This window comes from Pinus tabuliformis, chromosome 5_2 (genome assembly GCF_031772625.1).
Source record: "Pinus tabuliformis cultivar Carrire ecotype Pingquan chromosome 5_2, CPIR1, whole genome shotgun sequence".
NCBI lineage: Eukaryota > Viridiplantae > Streptophyta > Pinopsida > Pinales > Pinaceae > Pinus > Pinus tabuliformis.
Genome location: NC_142306.1, coordinates 986,824,131 through 986,842,971, shown reverse-complemented (window position 1 = coordinate 986,842,971; position 18,841 = coordinate 986,824,131). Strand labels below are relative to the sequence as shown.

At 38.4% G+C, this 18,841-nt stretch overlaps 1 protein-coding gene across 1 annotated transcript; it reads left to right on the top strand.

Annotated features, from left to right (window-relative positions):
* The first annotated feature begins 12,041 nt into the window (after positions 1-12,041).
* On the top strand, positions 12,042-18,255 carry LOC149162611 (pyruvate decarboxylase 2-like). Its single transcript, XM_089435238.1, has 7 exons — positions 12,042-12,833; positions 12,983-13,146; positions 15,294-15,855; positions 15,995-16,083; positions 16,687-16,804; positions 16,976-17,164; positions 18,049-18,255. The coding sequence occupies exons 1-7, from the start codon at positions 12,042-12,044 to the stop codon at positions 18,220-18,222; spliced, it is 2,088 nt and encodes a 695-aa protein (XP_089291364.1). The 3' UTR covers positions 18,223-18,255.
* Positions 18,256-18,841: the final 586 nt, after the last annotated feature.

The following is an 18,841-nucleotide window of genomic DNA, read 5'->3' as shown; positions in this document are numbered from 1 at the left end:
ATGAAGGAAGGGTACACCAAGCACTTCAATGACTCCTCTGGCTCAAGAAATGAGAAAGGGAAGAAAGGAAATTAATGCACCTACTGTCAAAGAGGATTCCATCCAAAATCGTCTTGCATGAAGAAACAAATTGACCAAATGGCATAAATCCTTCAGAAGCACAACCTTGGGGACCACATCCCTCAGGGCGCTAAGAAGAAAACTAAGGATCCGCCACACGGGAAAGGTAACAATTTTCATGCTTTATTTGCAATTAATTCTTCCCTTGATGCATGGATTATAGATTTTGGTGCATCACATCATATGGACACTGCAAAGGAAGTCTATTCCTCTTTGGATGCATGCAAAGGACCTCCCATCCTCATGGGAGAAGACTCACCTATTGAGGTCACCGGAAAAGGTAGAGTGGAACTTTTACACAGAAGCTTTGAAGATGTGCTTCATGTTCCAAAACTTACGGTAAATCTGCATTCAATTTATCAGATCACTCATTCTGGCACTAGAAAGAGAGTGTAATTCACTCTAGATGTAGTGAACATATATGACCTACATAGCAGCTCCAAAATTGCAACAGGTGAGGTAAACAATGGAGCCAAACTGTATACATGTTCTGAATTTATTGAATCTGAATCCTCCTTATTGCTTACACATGCCGACAATAGTAGTAGGCTTTGGCACAATAGTTTTGGTCACTTAAATTACAGGTATATACAGCAGTTAAGAAAGAATGAGACGGTGGAAGGCTTGCCAAATATCATTTTCTCCAAAGGAGTTTGTGAAGGGTGTGTCCTTGGCAAACATCCTAGAGAAAATTTTGACACTAGCAAGACTCAGAGAGCATCCTCTCCTATAGATCTGATCCATAGTGATCTCATGGGGCCTTTTCCTCATCCTTCCATCAACAAAGCAAGGTATGTGCTTACATTTATTGATAATTTCTCACGGTATACTTGGGTGTATCTTCTCAAGGCCAAATCTGAAGTTTTTGTGCACTTTGAAGATTTCAAAGTACTAGTTGAGACATAGTTAGAGAGAAAGATCAAAGCCCTCCGTACAGACAATGGGGGGGAATATGTTAACACAACACTTTAGAACCCTTGCCTTGATTCCGGCATACAGTTGCAGTACACAGTTCCATACACTCTGCAGAAAAACGGAGTTACTAAGAGAAAGAACCAATCTCTCAAAGAGATGGCTTCCTGCATGTTGCATGCTAAGTCATTGCCTCATAAGCTATGGGCCGAAGAACTTAATTGTGCTAACTACATCCATAACAGATCTCCTCATAGTTCTTTCAAGGATCAGACCCCCTTTGAGGCTTGGAGCGCCACTAAACCGGAGGTCACACGCTTCCATGTTTTCGGCTCCCGAGCATGGGCCAAGATCCCCTCTAAAAAGAGGAAATCTCTTGATCCACAGAGCATTGAGTGCATATTTATTGGATACCCTGATGGTGTGAAGGGATACTGACTCCTGATTTCCTCTACGGACAAGCTCATCTTTGAGCGAAGTGTCAAATTTGAGGAAAGTCTCTCGCATGAACCTCAATCGCTGCATGCAGACACCTTTTATCTACCTCATGTCTGATATGATGACTCAGTACACTCAGATGTAGACACAGAGCATGCAGATGTAGAGACAGAATCTTCAGATACAAATCTAATGCATGCATATGGTGATCCACATCCAAGCACAGATCAGGATTCCCACAGTGAATCAACTTCCCCTGTCATAAATCAGAGAATAAGGAGCTTACGTGAGATATATGCACAAGACCACCCAGTTGCTAGAAATGGTCTTGTGGGGGATAATTCTGATCCGCAGAGGACTAGCTCAGAGTTTATTGAGCCTCCTCTTGCCCTCACTTCCACTGAACCAATGCCATCCTGGCATTGTCCTTTGGTTCAGTCTTCTGATCCACAGTCTTATTCTGAGGTTGATGGGCTTCCATCTTGGGAGTCCACCATGGAGGAGGAGTATAACTCCCTCCTTGAGAACTAGACCTGGGATCTGGTCCCCCTTCCTTCAGGAAGGAAACTTGTCCGATGCAAATGGGTCTACATGACCAAGAGTTCTATAGATGGGCAAATCACCAAACATAAAGCTATGCTAGTAGCCAAAGGCTTCCAAAAAGTGCATGGCATTGATTATGACGAGACCTTTGCTCAAGTAGCAAAGATGGATTCCATATGCCTTACACTTGCCATTGTTGCTGCCTAGGGATGGGAAGTACATCAGATGGATGTGAAGAATACCTTTCTTCACGGAGACCTATCAGAGGAGATTTTCATGGAGCAGCCACATGGTTTCATTCAGGACTCATCTTTGGTCTGCAGACTAAAGAAATCTCTCTACAGCCTTAAGCAGGCCCCGAGAGCTTGGTATGCGAAAATGGATTATTTTCTCTTATCACAAAACTTTGAAATATGTAAGTCTGATCCGAATGTTTACATGCTCAGGACACATGATTCTCTTCTTATCTTAGTTTTGTATGTGGATGATCTCCTAATCACTGGCAGCTTGGTTTCAACAATCGTTGCAGTTAAGAGGGCCTTGCATGATAGGTTCTTGATGATGGCCATAGGTCCATTACACTTCTTTCTTGGTCTTGAGATCAGCCAGGATGCCACAGGCATCAATCTCTCTCAGGCTAAGTATGCACTGGATCTCCTCAAGAGATTTCACATGACTGACTGCAAGCCAGCACCAACTCCTTTTCTATCTGGGGTACGCCTTGAGGATGGAGGTGACACTCCATTAGTTGACAGAACTCTCTACCAACATCTAGTGGGGAGCTTATTTTACCTCACCCACTCCAGACCAGATCTCTCATATGTAGTAGGGGCAGTTTCGAGATACATGCAGGAGCCGCATGAGCTACACTAGAATGTTGCCAAGCACATCCTTTGATATGTGCAGGGCACCATCACCTTCGGGATTCACTATGCAACAGGCACTGCATTGAATCTCCTTGGCTTCACTGATTCTGATTGGGTGGGTGACAACACTGATCGCAAGTCCACCTTCGGATATTCACTCAGTCTAGGGTGTGGCCCTATCTATTGGTCGAGCAAGAAGCAGGCTGCTATTTCTCTCTCTTCAACTGAGGCCGAGTATAGAGGAGTAGTCAACATCACCATTCAGGCTCTGTGGTTACAACACTTCCTCACTGAGTTGGGTGTTCAGTTCCACCAACCCATTGTCATCTAGTGTGACAACCAGAGCACTCTCAAATTTTGCAGGGATCCAGTACAGCAGCAACGAACGAAGCACATAGAGATCCATATGCACTACATCAGAGACTTAGTACATGATCGGGTCATTGATTTGTAGTTCTTTCCTTCAGTAGAATAGACTGCAAACGTATTCACCAAGACATTCACTGAGTAGAAGTTTTGCTCTCTGCGCGATCGTCTTGGAGTGAAGGACACAGTTGCTTAGAAACTGTCTTTTCTTCCTCTTTTCTTTTGATTACATTGTATTTTGAGGGGGGGATTTTCCCACAAGGTTTTCCCTCTTTCCTCAATTTTAGTACAAGTTGCATTGTATTTTGGGTGACCTTTGGCCCTAGTTGCCAGGGCCCATTTTCTATTTTTCCCCATAGTGGTGTTTAGGGGGGGTGTTGGAGGTACTACACATCTACATGTGGACACTTAGTTAGAGCATGGGACTACATGCAAGATTCCTTCTGCATGATTTACTCCCTAATTTGCTCCTTCTTTAACTCCACAACTGGCTAGTTCTTTTGCATGATTTACTCCCTGATTTTCTCCTTATTTAACTCAGCAACTGGCTAGTTCTTCTACATGATTTACTACTTGATTTGCTCCTCCTTTCAATCCGCAATTGGCTATTTCTCTCCAGAACTTGTTGTAGGTGTTGAGTCCTTTAATTGATCACCACTATGGTGCATTACCTTGGGATCTTCACCCAGCAATGCTATATCATGAGCATTGTAACCTATTTTCTAATGAATCATTCTTTTGTTCTTTCAATCTTCTTTTAGTGTTTTTGGTCTACAAAGCTGTGTGTTCAACCTTTACTAGCTAGATTCATCTGTGCACGTTTTCTAACACATTTACAAAGAATCTTTTCAGTACCTTGGAGGAGAAGGATCTTCAGATGCAGATCGAGATGGGCGATGATGGAAAGTACTGTGTTTCAGGTGAATGTATGGTTGTGTTTCAGAGGGAGCATGGAGCTCTCCTCACCTTGACTGCTATAAAGTATGTACCAGGTCTGAAGAAGAATCTTGTGTCTATCACTATGCTAGAAGATAAAGGCTATGATGTAGTCTTTAGTAAAGGAAAGGTATTCTTGAGGCATATCGGTACTGGGCAGACAAAGCAAATTGGGATTTGAGTAAAGAATCTCTACAAGCTAGAGGTAGACGAATGTGTTGCATTGAGTTCCAAGGTTGAGATGGTGCAGAGCCAAGATGTTGGCGAGCTGTGGCATAAAATACTGGGCCACTTGCACCATGGAGCCCTAAAGATCATGCAGCAGATTTCTACCAGATTACCTAAAGGAAAACTTGAGCAGACAAATACATGCAAAGGTTGTACCTTGGGCAAGTATGAGAAATCTTCCTTTCTAGATCGAGACAGTAGAGCTGGAGAAATCCTAGAGAGAGTTCACTCAGATGTTTGTGGACCATTCTCTACAGCCTCCACTGCAAAACAAAGGTACTATGTTATTATTATTGATGATTTTTCTCGTAGATGCTGGATCTACTTTATGCAAAAGAAGGATCAGACCTTCTTGAGATTTTGTGAGTTTAAAGCCTTGCAAAGAAAGAATCTGGAAAGAAAATAAAAGCCTTGCGTAGCGACAATGGTGGAGCGTATGTCTCCCAATAGTTTAAAGACTTCTGCTTTGCAAAAGGAATTAAACGGGAATTGATGGCACCCCATAACCCAAAACAGAATGGGGTGGACGAAAGGAAGAACAGATCGATTGTGGGAGCAACTCGAGGGATGTTGCATGACCAAAGCCTACCACTGCATTTGTGGGCTGAGGCATGCAATATAGCAGTATACATGCAAAACAGAAGCTCGCACCGTATACTGGGGATGAAGACACCTATGGAGGCCTTTTCCGGGAAGTGACCTAATGTAAGTCACTTCTAAATATTTGGATCATCATTTTACTGTCATGTGACCAAAGATGCCAGGAAGAAGCTAGACCCAACAGTTGAGTTGGAAATACTTGTGGAGTACACAGATACACCCCACAACTATCGGTGTACCTGCCTTCCACTCAGAGGACAGTGGTGCGCAGGGATCTGAATTTCAATGAGAAGAAAGTCATGTGCTTATCACTTTAGAGGGAACTCAAGTTGCATGCAGAGGAGGAACTTTCAGTTCCTAAGGAGGAGGAGCCTCAGATTGATGCAGAGCAGCGCATGTAGAGGATCTTGGAGTGGAGACATCCGCTCATGCTGAGGCTTCCAGAGATGGAAGGAAATGCTCAAGGGAAGCTGACAGGTTGATGCTGGATGCATGGGAGAATATGGGACAACCATCTTCTCAGCGCAAATAGAGGAGGTCGCTCGAGCGATACACTGGGTACATGGCCCTGGTTGGGGAGTGTGTAGATACCAAACCTTCTTCATTTGAGGAGGCAGTGCAACAACCAGTCTGGGTTGATGTAGTGGTAGAGGAGTACGACTCTATCATTCGGAACAGTGTGTGGGATGTTGTCCCAAGACCTCAGGGCAAGTCAGTGGCGAGTTCCAAATGACCTTACAAGGTAAAGCAAGCAGCTGATGGTAATGTTGAGAAACATAAGGCAAGGTTTGTTGCCTGAGGTTTCTCACAGTTTGAGGGGATCGACTACGATGAGACTTTTTCTCCCGTAGCAAGGTACTCATCGATTATATTGATGTTGGCACTATCAGCTCAGATGGGGTGGAAGATCCACTAGATGGACGTGAAGACAACATTCCTCAATGGGAATATTAAGGAGGAGGTGTACATTGAACAACCAGAAGGTTTCGAGACCTTTGGTCGTAAGTCGCATGTGTGCAGACTCAAGAGGGCTTTGTATGGGTTGAAGCCAGCACCCTGTGCTTGGTACACCAGGATTGACAGTTATTTCACCGGTTTGGGCTTCACCAAGAGTGAAGCAGATGCAAACCTTTACCACATCATGGTAGAAGGTAACCCATTGATCATTGTTCTTTATGTCGATGATCTGATTTTGACAGGATCAGCTGATACAATCTTACAAGGAGGACCTTGCAAGAGAGTTCTAGATGAAGGACATGGGCCTTATGCAATACTTTCTAGGCATGGAGGTGTCGTAGAAAGATGGTGAAGTATTTGTGTCTCAAGGAAAGTATGCCAATGAGATACTTAGGTGATTTCATATGGAGAAGTGCAAGCCCATGCAGACTCCTCTAGCTGGGAACTAGAGAAAGGAGGATGCTACTTTAGGTGACGTAGTAGCTACTATTGTTTATCAACAGCTGGTGGGTTCACTTATGTATCTGGTGAACACACGACCCGACTTATGCTTTGTGGTGAACCAGCTGAGTCAAGCTATGGTTCAGCCTACCAAGCTATTTTGGAAGGCAGCGAAGCATGTGTTGAGATACCTCAAAGGTACATTTCAGTTCAGATTGTGGTATAGACGAACAGAGGGAGTGAAGCTTCAGGGCTTCACATATGTGGATTGGGCAGGGAGTCCATTAGACCGAAAGAGCACTTTTGGAGGAATCTTCAACCTTGGTACAGCTGCAGTTTCATGGTACAACAAGAAACAGAGATTAGTTGCACTTAGCTCAGCAGAGGCCGAATACATGGCTGCTAGTTAGGCTGCATGTGAGGCCATTTGGATGCAGAATATTCTAGTGGGATTGTTTGGTCAGAGGATGGATCCTACAATGATCTACTGCGATAACCAAAGTTGTATCAAACTCTCTGAGAATCTAGTTTTTCATGATAGGTTCAAGCAAATTGATATTCGGTATCACCATCTTCGAGACTGTGTGGTCAAGAGGATCATGTTGTTGTTGTATGTTTCAACCGAGGAACAAGATGCAGATATTTTGACTAAGGCATTGTCAAAATGCAAGTTCGAGTTCCACAGAGATGGGATTGGGGTTACTGATAATCCCTTTCTTGTTGAGAGGGAGTGTTGAAAATAGCAACAAGAAATGCTAAATGTAGAAGTGCTAAATTTAGTACTGTTATAAATAGCATTTCGGGATACCTTCCTATTTTAGTCAGTCCCTAAAACTAAAATAGTGAAGTAAAATTCGAATTTGATCTTAGTAGCTATTTGTAAAATAATTAATTAATTCACCATGAGTTAATTAGTTAAGGAAAATCAAACATGAAGTCTATGTGGGGACATGCAACAATTTCTCCATTAATTGAGGAATTTGTCCATCAGTTAAAGAGATAAGGATGAGTTGTAATATTGAGTTGTAATTAGTTGGCCCAGTTAATCGAGTCAAGTCCAGTTAGATTAATTCAAACAGTTTGTTGAATTAATGTAAGTTCAATTAGTTATTGCATGCATGCATGTAACTGTTGCACTTCAGATAACTGAATCTTCTCTCATTAATAACTCATGCATGTCAGTTCAGACAGAGACCCAGTTGAGATCAGATGGAGGTACAATGTACTGTCAGTTGCTAGAATATTCCATTGTGAATATCCCTTGCATTCAGAAGGAATTCTTTCCTTGAGGATTGCACAGTTACTTCTTCAGGTTTTTTGAGTGTGATGAGGCCAATTCACACATGTGGCTTCACTGGACCCCAAGAAAAGCTGTGCAAGGAAATAGGAGGCTTCGAGGGCTTGAGGAGGACATATGCTATGTCTATTCAGTCTGTGAGTTGTATTGTTTGATTGCAGAGGGAGCAAGATGGCTTGAGAGCTGATTCTTTTTGTAACTTGAACACGATTTCCACTTGTATGATAATACAGAGATTGGGGTTTTAGGTTGAGGCTTTCCCCGTGTTATTTCTTCTGTGTTATGTGTGATTGATTTCTCATTCTCAGTTATATGTGTTCTCTTGATCTTGCTCAATTCAATTAATCTTCCGCAAAGTTTGTTGTAGAATTAGATCTTGTATTTTGCTTTAGTCTATTGCATAATCTGTTGATCTACAGTGGGAATTTCTACATATCGTCATTATGTTTCCTCTTCTTTTAGTATGCACATGTGGTTGTTTTATACTCTTTTAAATTCAATTCTAATAACATCAGAGAAGTAAAATATCTTTGTTAATTTTGGTATTTGAAGAGATCCAGATCAACTCCTAAGTAGCACAAAGAATAAATTAGATATAAAACCCATCAAAGTGGAGATGAACAAAATAATTAAACTACATCATGAGCATTGTAAAAAGCCCCGAACCTTATCATTGTTAGTATAAAAGAGAAAAAAGATGAGGACACATTAGAAATAGTAAATCAACAATTGAAAACTAAGTCACAAATTCAAACAACTTATCTCACATAAGAGAAAAGGATGGGAAAGATACTTGAGCATAAACATAGACTGCTCAGGGTTAAGGTAAGTTGTAATGACCAAAAATAAGATATACTTAGTAAATATCCAAGAATAAAAGGGTTAAAATTATTTATAAATGAGGATATTCTTCTAGAAGAGCAAGCTGAACTAAGTTTAAAAGGTAAAGGAGGCAAGAAAGGAAGGAAAATGGGAAATCAATAGAAATAGGAAAGTTATTATCATAGATAGAGACCAAAATAAGAGTGATAAATAAGAATTGGGAACACTTTGTATCCTCTTTTGGAACTATCATGGTTTTTTATGGCTCAAATGTCCTATTATTATAATATCATTATTATTATTATGATAATACATTATTTTTTATTTTAAATGAAATGATCATGAAAGTTTAATTAAAAGAGAAAGTTGAGATTTGGCCTAGAACCATTACATTTTTTCAAAGTTACCAAGATTGAGCATGGTGGATCAATCCAATCCCTTAAGCAATTAGCCAATGATACAAAAATTTAAGTTCTATTCTAGCTAAAAAAATTCTGTAATACTCCCAAGATTCAAATACCTTTACATTCCATTTTGTACAACTTTTTGATTTGATTTTTACTGACTTCTTGTTTTCCTTAGGGAAATATTTTTTCCCTTCTTCCCCACTTGAATCCAACCCATATTTTATGCTACATCCAATGGGATATACTTTGGTGAGTGAGATATGTTATATTTAAGTTCTTCCTCATCTGCTTGATATGCCCAAGAAATTGCTCTTCCATCTTTAGTCCTTGAGGATTTGATGGAGGATCTAGATTTCACCAGGGTTTTTGCATTTCCACTAACGTTGAATCGAGGCGGTCCTCGTTTACATGGGCTTCTTTTTTACTAATTTCTTTTCCTTTGGTGAATTTTCTTTGACAAAAGAATCTTCTTGCTGAAATCCATCTACACACATATTCAAGCATAAGCGATATTATAAAAATTTCCAATTTTTGGGTTGTAAGAATAAAACTTCCCTAATGCATTTCTAATAGAAGATAACGATGAGAGATTCCATAGATGCATGGGAAGGTTCAAAAGTATTACCCATACTGGAGTTGTGGAGATTGACGTCACAACAAGATCAAAGGTGGGAGACTAGGGTTGCACGAAGAGACCAACACTACCCTCGAACTAGGGCTTGGATTCACAAATGACCTTCTTATCCTCGATATTATAAAAAACAACTACAAGAAAAACCATGAGCAAGAGGATAAATATTCATTTCATTAGTCAGAAGAGGTTTCAGAAATCCACTTGTGGAGATTAGCTAACCACAACCATAACCCATTAAAGTAATTAGAAGTAAAACAATGTGTGAATATGCTTTAAAGTAATTAGAAGTAAAACAATGTGTGAATATGTTTAAATCTTATACTTTTCAAAAATATTTTAACAAGAGATTTAAATAAAATATTTGAATATGTATGTTAACTAATTGTCCATATCAACTTCATATATATCTATAAATAAAAAAAAATTAAGTTTTTATGGTTAAATATTTGGTCCTATATATTTTTTATTTAGCATTCAAAAATACAATTTAAGCTATGAAAAATAACACATTGTATTTTTTACTCTATAAAGATTTACACATAACCATATTTACTAATTTTCTAGTAATATTAAAACAATACTAATATGTTATCAGGCAGACTATTTTGTAATTTGTTTTGGTTAAAGTAATATAAATCCTCTATGGTGATTTAAAAAAAAATACTAATATTAGTAGTAATATAAATACAATATTTTTTTTGCAAAAGAGAAAACATATTTTTGATATTTCATAGGAAATCAAAAAGTACAATTTCTTGGTTGTATAGTAACTTACTTGATACTTAAAAAAATTGGGTTGAAAATAAATCTCAGATATATCTTAAACTTTAAACATATCTTGAAGCTTAACTAAATCTTATTTGAATAGGATAAAACAAATTAAAAGACAAAATAGACAACACATTACCATTAGACACCTTTGACATGGAAACTAACCCAACATATAATAGTAGAGCTTCCTTGGATAACATATACACCATGGTATTATTTTCCTTGATTGTATGAAGAACCTGCATATCATCATATTGCTCCTATAGCTACTGGAGCATGATTTTAAATGAAGGATTCTTAAATCAACTCTTCCATTGAACTAGTCCATAAAGACTTTTGAATATGCAAACAATCTAAATACTTCTATCTACTTCCAACAAATAATCCTCATGGCACACCACATAGCAAGGAGTTTAGTTGTAAATTTTTTGCCTTAGCCAATACCTAGTTTTCATTTTAATCATTAGATTATGGGAGAAAAAATGACTATACACACACCAAAAACATCCCTCTTACTAGGTCCATCAAAGAATCCCAATGTTGTACTAGTCGAAACCTCCACATCTCTCATAAGCTTGATATTCTTCCCTTTCGACGGTTTCACTTGCTCAAGATAAGACGATCTTGCATTATGAAAAATAACTTCAGAGAAAACCATAAGTGTCTTCAAACATACAATGGTTTGGCCCTAACCAAATTCCTTACAATAAATAATTTAAGGGAAGAGGAAAATAAACCTTTGTTTGTAAGTCTAGAAGCACTCTTCAAATGAGCTTCCATTCCACAAGGCATCAAGGTTTAAACAAGAGAAAACCACTTTCCAAATAGAAAATAAAAAAAAACACTAAATAAATAAATGAACAATAGAATTTTCATTCATCCAACTTAGATCACAAAATAGAGGACCTTCCCATCCTCACTTAACAAGAATCTCCTGGATCAATATTTTTCCTTCCAACAATAACAAAAAACAACCTACATTTAAAAGATCTTGTCCCTTCCATAATAATCTATGCCACCATTTTGAAAGACAACCTTGAGTTAACCCGTCATATCGAGATCTAGTTATTATAATTCATACTTAAATTAGATATCTTCTTACTTTAAATTAATTATAAATTCAATATAAAAAAATTCCAATTCACCTGCATAAACATGACAAAGAACTAATACACTAAAAATAAAAATACTAATATTCAATACCAATACAAATACAAATAAATTATTATTAATAATAAAAATTAATTTAATAATAAAAATTAATTTAAGTCAACTTTGGTAACTCGGCTATTATTAATAATAAAAGGTAATTTAAGTCAACTTTGCTAACTCGGCTATTATTAATAATAAAAATTAATTTAAGTCAACTCTGCTAACTCGGCGCATCGCTACTGAAGCCCATAGGAAATGCCATCCCGAATTCTCAAACCAAATCGCATGCCAAATATCTTAGAGAACATACCGTTCCAGCTATAAAGATATCAATCATTTTAATTTAATTCAAGACTTCCATTACATCCCTGCAATGATATGCAGTTTTCTTGTGGTCCTCTTCTTTGCGGCTCATATATATCTGCTACATACAGAGTAACATGGCTATAATTTCCATTAGGAAACAAGCCTATATAAATTCTCCAATCCTGTTTATCGCTTTCTGAATTAAGATTGCTTGTCTATTATTACATAACTCTGTGGATATAAATATGGCGGCCGAACTGCTACTCCCGCGGTTGTCTAGCTGTGGTGGAGTTTCTTTTGAAATGAGCAGGAACAGTTCTGGATCACCTTCTTCCCCTCTTCTTGCTGTTACAAATATTATGAATATAAACGGAAGATCCCAAGTTCATGATGGCAACAACTGGAGTCACCTCCCAACACTTGCTTTTTCTGTGAATAAATTGTTTTTTTCCGCAAAAGTTGTCCAACATCGTGCCGCTTCACCATTCTGCGTCCATTCAAGCCATAATAATAGTGCAATCACTGGTTTTCACGATGCAAACATTAAAGCCATTGAAGTCGATGAGGTGAAATATGAATATCTCCAACTCTCTCCTCAGTACCAACGTCATGACGCGGAGTATCCGCCGATTTCCTCCTCCACGGTAGGCCGCCACCTGGCGCGAAGGCTCGTTGAGGTCGGCGTCACGGACGTTTTCTCGATCCCTGGGGACTTCAATCTCATCTTACTGGACCATCTGCTGGAGGAGCAGGGCCTCAATCTCGTAGGCTGCTGCAACGAGCTCAACGCCGGCTACGCGGCCGATGGCTACGCGCGATCCAGAGGCGTGGGGGCCTGCGTCGTGACGTTCACAGTCGGGGGGCTCAGCGTCATCAACGCGATCGCGGGGGCTTACAGCGACAATCTGCCCGTCATCTGTATCGTGGGGGGGCCTAATTCTAACGACTATGGCACCAACCGCATTCTGCATCATACCACTGGGATGCCCGACTTCAGCCAGGAGCTTCGCTGCTTCCAGGCGGTCACATGCGCTCAGGTCTCCGATTTCTGTAAAATGTGATCTTATACTGGAATTGGTATTGGATTGTATGTTGATTTCCTGCATTGAGCAGGTTTCGTAAGGGCCGAAGGACTGGATTGCTCCTAGATCCACGGTCTGAATGTTAGTATTTCAAAACTGTGCAGGTTATTGTGAATCACTTGGACGATGCCCAGGAGCTCATCGACTATGCGATTTCCACAGCGCTTAGAAAGAGCAAACCTGTGTATATCAACCTCAGCTGTAATCTTGCTGGCATTGAGCACCCCGCTTTCAGCCGGCAACCGGTTCCATATTGCTTATCGCCCAGGTAATAGATTCTTGAAATTTGAATAATCTATCCCCTCTCCTTTTTTTTATCCTAGATTAATTCTAGAGGCTTAGTTTGTGTTGTCTAAACGTTATATGGTTTAGGGTTTTGGAGGGGTGAATTTGTATTGGGTAAAATTTTGATATGGGTGGTTTATAATAGGTTTTTGATTATATGGATAGATTTAATATTTTGAAAAATTTATAGGTACTAGTATTATATTATCTTAGAGTTGATAATTTAAATTTATAATTTTAACTAATTATTGTAAAATTTTAGACAAATTAAATCTCAAAATACACTTTCAAAACACATATATAATACTATAGTTTTTCCCATGTGTAATATATCATCCTAACACTTACTGGATTGTTATGAGGTTTATATATATAAAGAGAGTGTATATACTAGTCTAGATCTTCTAACCTCTGATTGGGATCAAATTCTTCGAGAGCTTTTTTAAGAGAAATATTTTTCATATTTATAAAACAATATAATTTATTAGCCATAAAAAATGATCAGTAACCTAAAATATGATATTTAGAGTATAATGATAATAGATATATTTACATAATAATCTAAATAATATATATTAATAAGGTATTATTGAGATGAGGATTTTCACTAGGTGTATTCAGAGGCAGTTCTAATTTTTCATTTTAATGGTTTTTTTTCCCTACAAGGATCTTTTCCATATGGACTAAGGTTATTTTTTGCTCAAAAGACTTACTCATTGTGTTATCTCAAGATTATTAGAAAGTTTTATTTAAAGGCCCTTGTTTTGGGGTAATGCTAGATTGCTTTTAACACCTTGGTTCCCAGATTTTGACCCTTGCACAAGTGTCATTACCAAGACGCCAATATGTGCAAGGCTTCTTAATCTACCGGCTCCCCTATGGCACTACAAAATCCTTCAAGCATTGGAGACTCTTTGAGCCTTCTGGCAACTCTTTGGGTCATCGTGTTATCACTGATGTCTTTCATGGGTAGCTTGGTGTATACACCTATGTCAAATTTATGTTGAAATCGATATCAATAAAGGGTTGCCCGACCGAATCAATTTAAACATCGTTGATTTTCAATGGACTCGGGCTCTAGACTATGAGAATACTTCTTTTCATTGCAACTTCTACCATCAAGCAGACCACTTACAAAATTCTTCCCCATTGTTTAATTCTCAACAGAGGTGGAACATCTACAATTTCAGATTTAAAATTTGGAAGCCCTTCAAACCTCCTCCTATGGAGGGCAAGGCCTCCTCTATGTCATAGAAAGGGGATGAAGAAGTTGATGATGAAATGTATCTGAGGGACAAGGTCCAAGACTCAAGGCCTCACACATCCCCTGTGGTTTCTAATGTGGACTATGCTCCTTCAACAAACACAAAGATATTGAGTAATAATGCTTCTCCGGGTATATTGAAACGAGCTTATGAGTCGAATTCTTTGAACTCTAACACAAACTCTTCTTTAGCGTGAAATGACAATTTGCATATCACTTTGATCAAACCGCATTAGGAAGGTTAGGTCAAGGTCTCCAAAAAGAAAAGAAAAAAAATGTCACCTTGAAAATCAACCTCAATCTTGGTGATTCATCTCTCTAATTGTTTTTTCAATTCCTTTAGTCTATTTTGCTATTCTCTATACCATTCATCTCTGCTTTAATACCACTAATATAAAGAAAATAAAAAATTATAAAAAAATTAATTAACATACATTAAATTTACAAACCCAAAAAAAATGTGATAACCATCCTTATTTAATATTTATAAAATATTCAAATTCTACTAATTAAATATCTTCAATTATAACTCTCTTACAACTGTTATGTTTTTTATTTACTCTCTTAAAACTAGTTTGTTTCTTATTAAGCAAATATTTATTCATTTTTTAATTTAAAACAAAACTCATGGTTCATCACTAACGAAATCACAGATGGCCATGTGTAGAATGCGCTTCTCTGCTAAGCAAGGTGTTTTGCCTACCCGTGCTAACTTGTGTCTGTGGTATTACGTGGAGTAATTTTATTTTATTCATTTCCAAAAAAAATTCAAAGTTTGATACGGGATTAGATTGAAATAATGAAGTTCTACTGTGTTCTGCTGATCATTGGCTAATCCCAATTTTCTTTTTCTTTTGACACGGTAGGCTAAGCAATCCAAAAAGTTTGAAAGCTGCAGTGGACATGACAACAGAATTCCTAAATGCAGCAGTGAAGCCAGTGTTGATAGGTGGGTCAAATATGAAGGTTGCTCAGGCAAAAAATGCATTTGTGAAATTAGCTGATGCATCTGGTTATTCGATGGCTGTAATGCCGTCTGCTAAAGGGCAGGTTCCAGAGACTCATCCTCATTTCATAGGGACTTACTGGGGTGGAATAAGTACTCCATTCTGTGCTGAAATAGTTGAATCTGCAGATGCATATTTATTTGCAGGGCCAATTCTCAATGACTATACTTCAGTGGGATATTCATTACTATTGAACAAGGAGAAAGCTATAATAGTGCAACCTGACAGGGTGACTGTGAGAAATGGACCAACTTTTGGGTGTGTATTGATGAAAGATTTCTTAGAGGCCCTTGCAAAGAAGTTGCAACGCAACCCCACATCACTGGAAAATTATCGGCGTATTTTCGTACCGGAAGGCATTCCCTTGAAAAGTTCACCAAATGAGCCCTTAAAGGTCAACGTGCTATTCAAACACATCCAGGCAAGGCCTCATAGAATCTAACCAAATTCTGAAGTAAAATTCGTAAGACAGTTACTGTTTAGTTGGCTGTGTTCTTATAGGGTACATATGCAGTGGGATTTTTGTTAGATATTCACTGGTATAAAATGGTTGGTTTCAGGGCATGCTAACAAATGAAACTGCTGTTATTGCTGAAACTGGTGACTCTTGGTTCAATTGCCAGAAGCTTAAATTGCCAGAAAAATGTGGGTAAGTCAAACATCATTTTTCTGTCAAGGACGCTGTAATTCAGTAATCTGCTTGTTGCCAAGAGGCTGAGAGTATTGGTTAATAAATATTACTTTTGCTATAAAAAAATTGCAATATTATTGCATATCATTTATGTTTTCAAGGATTTTATATAAACCAAAGTTACCCTTTATTCTTTCTAGCAAAATATGGATCACGTGAGGAAATGTTAAGGTCAGGGTGTGTTTAGAATGGTATGAGCAGGAACGAAGTTTTCTATGCTCCTTCCCATTAGTTTCTTAGCTTTAGTTAGGAAATTTTGGAAGGAGTAAATGCATGGGCATGCCTAATTTTCAAACAATCTATTCCGTAACAATATATGTTACTGTTAATCAATAACTAAATAATACTACCATCACAACCCAATGAGTGATGAAAGAGAATGAATATTCTCTAATGAGGGGCATCTTTATGTGGATTAAATCTGAGGATCAGAGAGAGGTCAATTGTTTGAACTCTTTTCTAAGGTGCTCTTTTTGTCCTTTGCTGGCGCTCTATTTACAAGTATAATTGTCCATATATTTACAGGTAGTTTGTTCCGTGTGTTAAACGTGTGTTTGACAGGTATGAGTTCCAAATGCAGTATGGATCAATTGGCTGGTCTGTAGGAGCAACACTGGGTTATGCTCTAGCAACGCGAGACAAGCGTGTAATCGCATGCATTGGTGATGGAAGCTTCCAGGTGCAGATGCAAGGATTTTTATTTCAAATTTCGAGATATTGTTTTAATGGAGAACAATGATAGAGTACCAATGTACATAAGATTTGAAATATTGAATTCCTTTGAATTAGTTGTTTCGTCCGAAATTCCGCAAGTTTTTATCCCTAAATGTATTCCTCCTCATTTGAACAGGTCACAGTCCAGGAAGTGTCTACCATGATTCGAAATGGGCAGAATAATATCATTTTTCTGATTAATAATGGAGGATACACTATAGAGGTCGAAATTCATGATGGACCATACAACGTTATAAAGAATTGGAACTACACCGGCTTAGTAGATGCCCTTCATAACGGTGAAGGAAAATGCTGGACTGTCAAGGTACAGCATGGGCAACCTTTTTACCAGTGCCTCTAGTTTTTTTTTTTTCTGATAAGGGAGTACTTCTGCATAAGCTAAGGATTTGTTTTAGTATGGTTGCTTGTCCATTTTGTCATTTGCCAAGGCCCACTTCCTAACCAACTACTTTTCCTTGAAAATTATATTATTGTAGCCTTCAGGACTCCTCTTTGAATTGGCCAGAACTCAATATCATATTGGAAGACTGTTTTTATAGGTTTACATCTATTGAGGTATCTATTGCACTGTCGACTTTACAAACCAGCATGTCAGCTGAGGGACAACTGTATTTCTTGTTAGGAACCTTTGTGTTGGTTACTTTCAATAGCAGTTTCTGTGTTGCTCAGCCAATTGACGGATTAGAGAAACAAGAAAATAACTTGTGTCAGAGTAAAATTAGAATGATCTGAATCTACTGGTTTCTTTTTTTTATTCTCATTATGATGGGTGTTTTTGTTCCTGTCAGCCCTACATGGTTCTAAATTTATATCATGCCAGGATGGCCTTATTAGACAGTTTTTGCTGTAATATGCAAAACATGACTTATTAATCTGCTGGTTTATTTAATGGGAGTTTTGGTTTATTGAATGGGAGTTTTGTGTTCTTGTCAGCTCTGCATGGTTTTGTATCAACCTTAGAAAATGCGGGATGCCCATTAATTTGTTTTGCTGAAATATCTCAAGCATGATTTTATTCTGTTTGATTTTCTTGTTGATTCTTATTCCAGGAGTATTTTGTTCTTGTCGGCTCTGCATGGTTTTGTATCATTTCACCAATGGATGGACCATTTTCTCGGATGTCAGTGGCCATTTAACTGCATAAGTATTTTTGTTTTCATTTAACAGCGCTGCTTCTATTCTGTGCAGGTTAAAACAGAAGAAGAGCTTGTAGAAGCTATTGAAATTTCCTTAGGCCCCAAAAAGGATTGCTTATGCTTCATTGAAGTTGTTGTACACAAGGATGACACAAGCAAAGAGTTGCTTGAGTGGGGATCCAGAGTCTCCGCAGCAAACAGCAGGCCGCCAAATCCTCGGTGGTGAGGATTTGAAAAGACAAGCAATTAGAAACACTTTCTGCAGTTCACGTTTGAGATGTCGTTTCTTTTTCTGGTCATCTTGTAGGGTCATCTGTTATAATAATCGTATATATTTGGATTTGGTTTTCCATGGATCTAAGGTGGAGGTGTGGCCCTCCAGTGAGGCATACAGCGTACGGCTACTGTCTGGTGCCTGGTTAGTTGTTCCGTGTCAAATTTTGCAAGAGCAGTCGGAGCCTTTTTTTGGGAATACGAATAGAATAACAAAGATTTCTGATTATGTTTTAGGACCTAGAATATCTTTAGTCTAGTTGGTGCGCCTCCTTTCGTTATCTAAAACTGATGTAATCAAGTAGCTGTGATTCTGTTACAGTGGTATTGTATCAAACTTGATATCAATGAATGAGAATGTCTAATTTTGATTGTGGTATCTAACTGATGTAATTAAATATATGTTGTTGAAAATGTAATTTCAACCGCACAACAGTTGAGCCGTGGAGCAGCATGGAAATATCGCCGATGAGCGATCGCCGATATCGCATCGGCGAAGTCGCAGTGGAGGACTTACAAAGAGGCAAAGAGGCATTTATATGTTGCGATGAGCAATCGCCGAAATCGCATCG

Coding starts and splice junctions, on each gene's coding strand:
- LOC149162611 (XM_089435238.1), top strand. CDS start 12,042: ATGGCGGCCGAACTGCTACTCCCGCGGTTGTCTAGCTGTGGTGGAGTT. Junction 12,834..12,982: donor AGGCGGTCACATGCGCTCAG/GTCTCCGATTTC, acceptor AAAACTGTGCAG/GTTATTGTGAATCACTTGGA. Junction 16,084..16,686: donor AAATTGCCAGAAAAATGTGG/GTAAGTCAAACA, acceptor TGTGTTTGACAG/GTATGAGTTCCAAATGCAGT.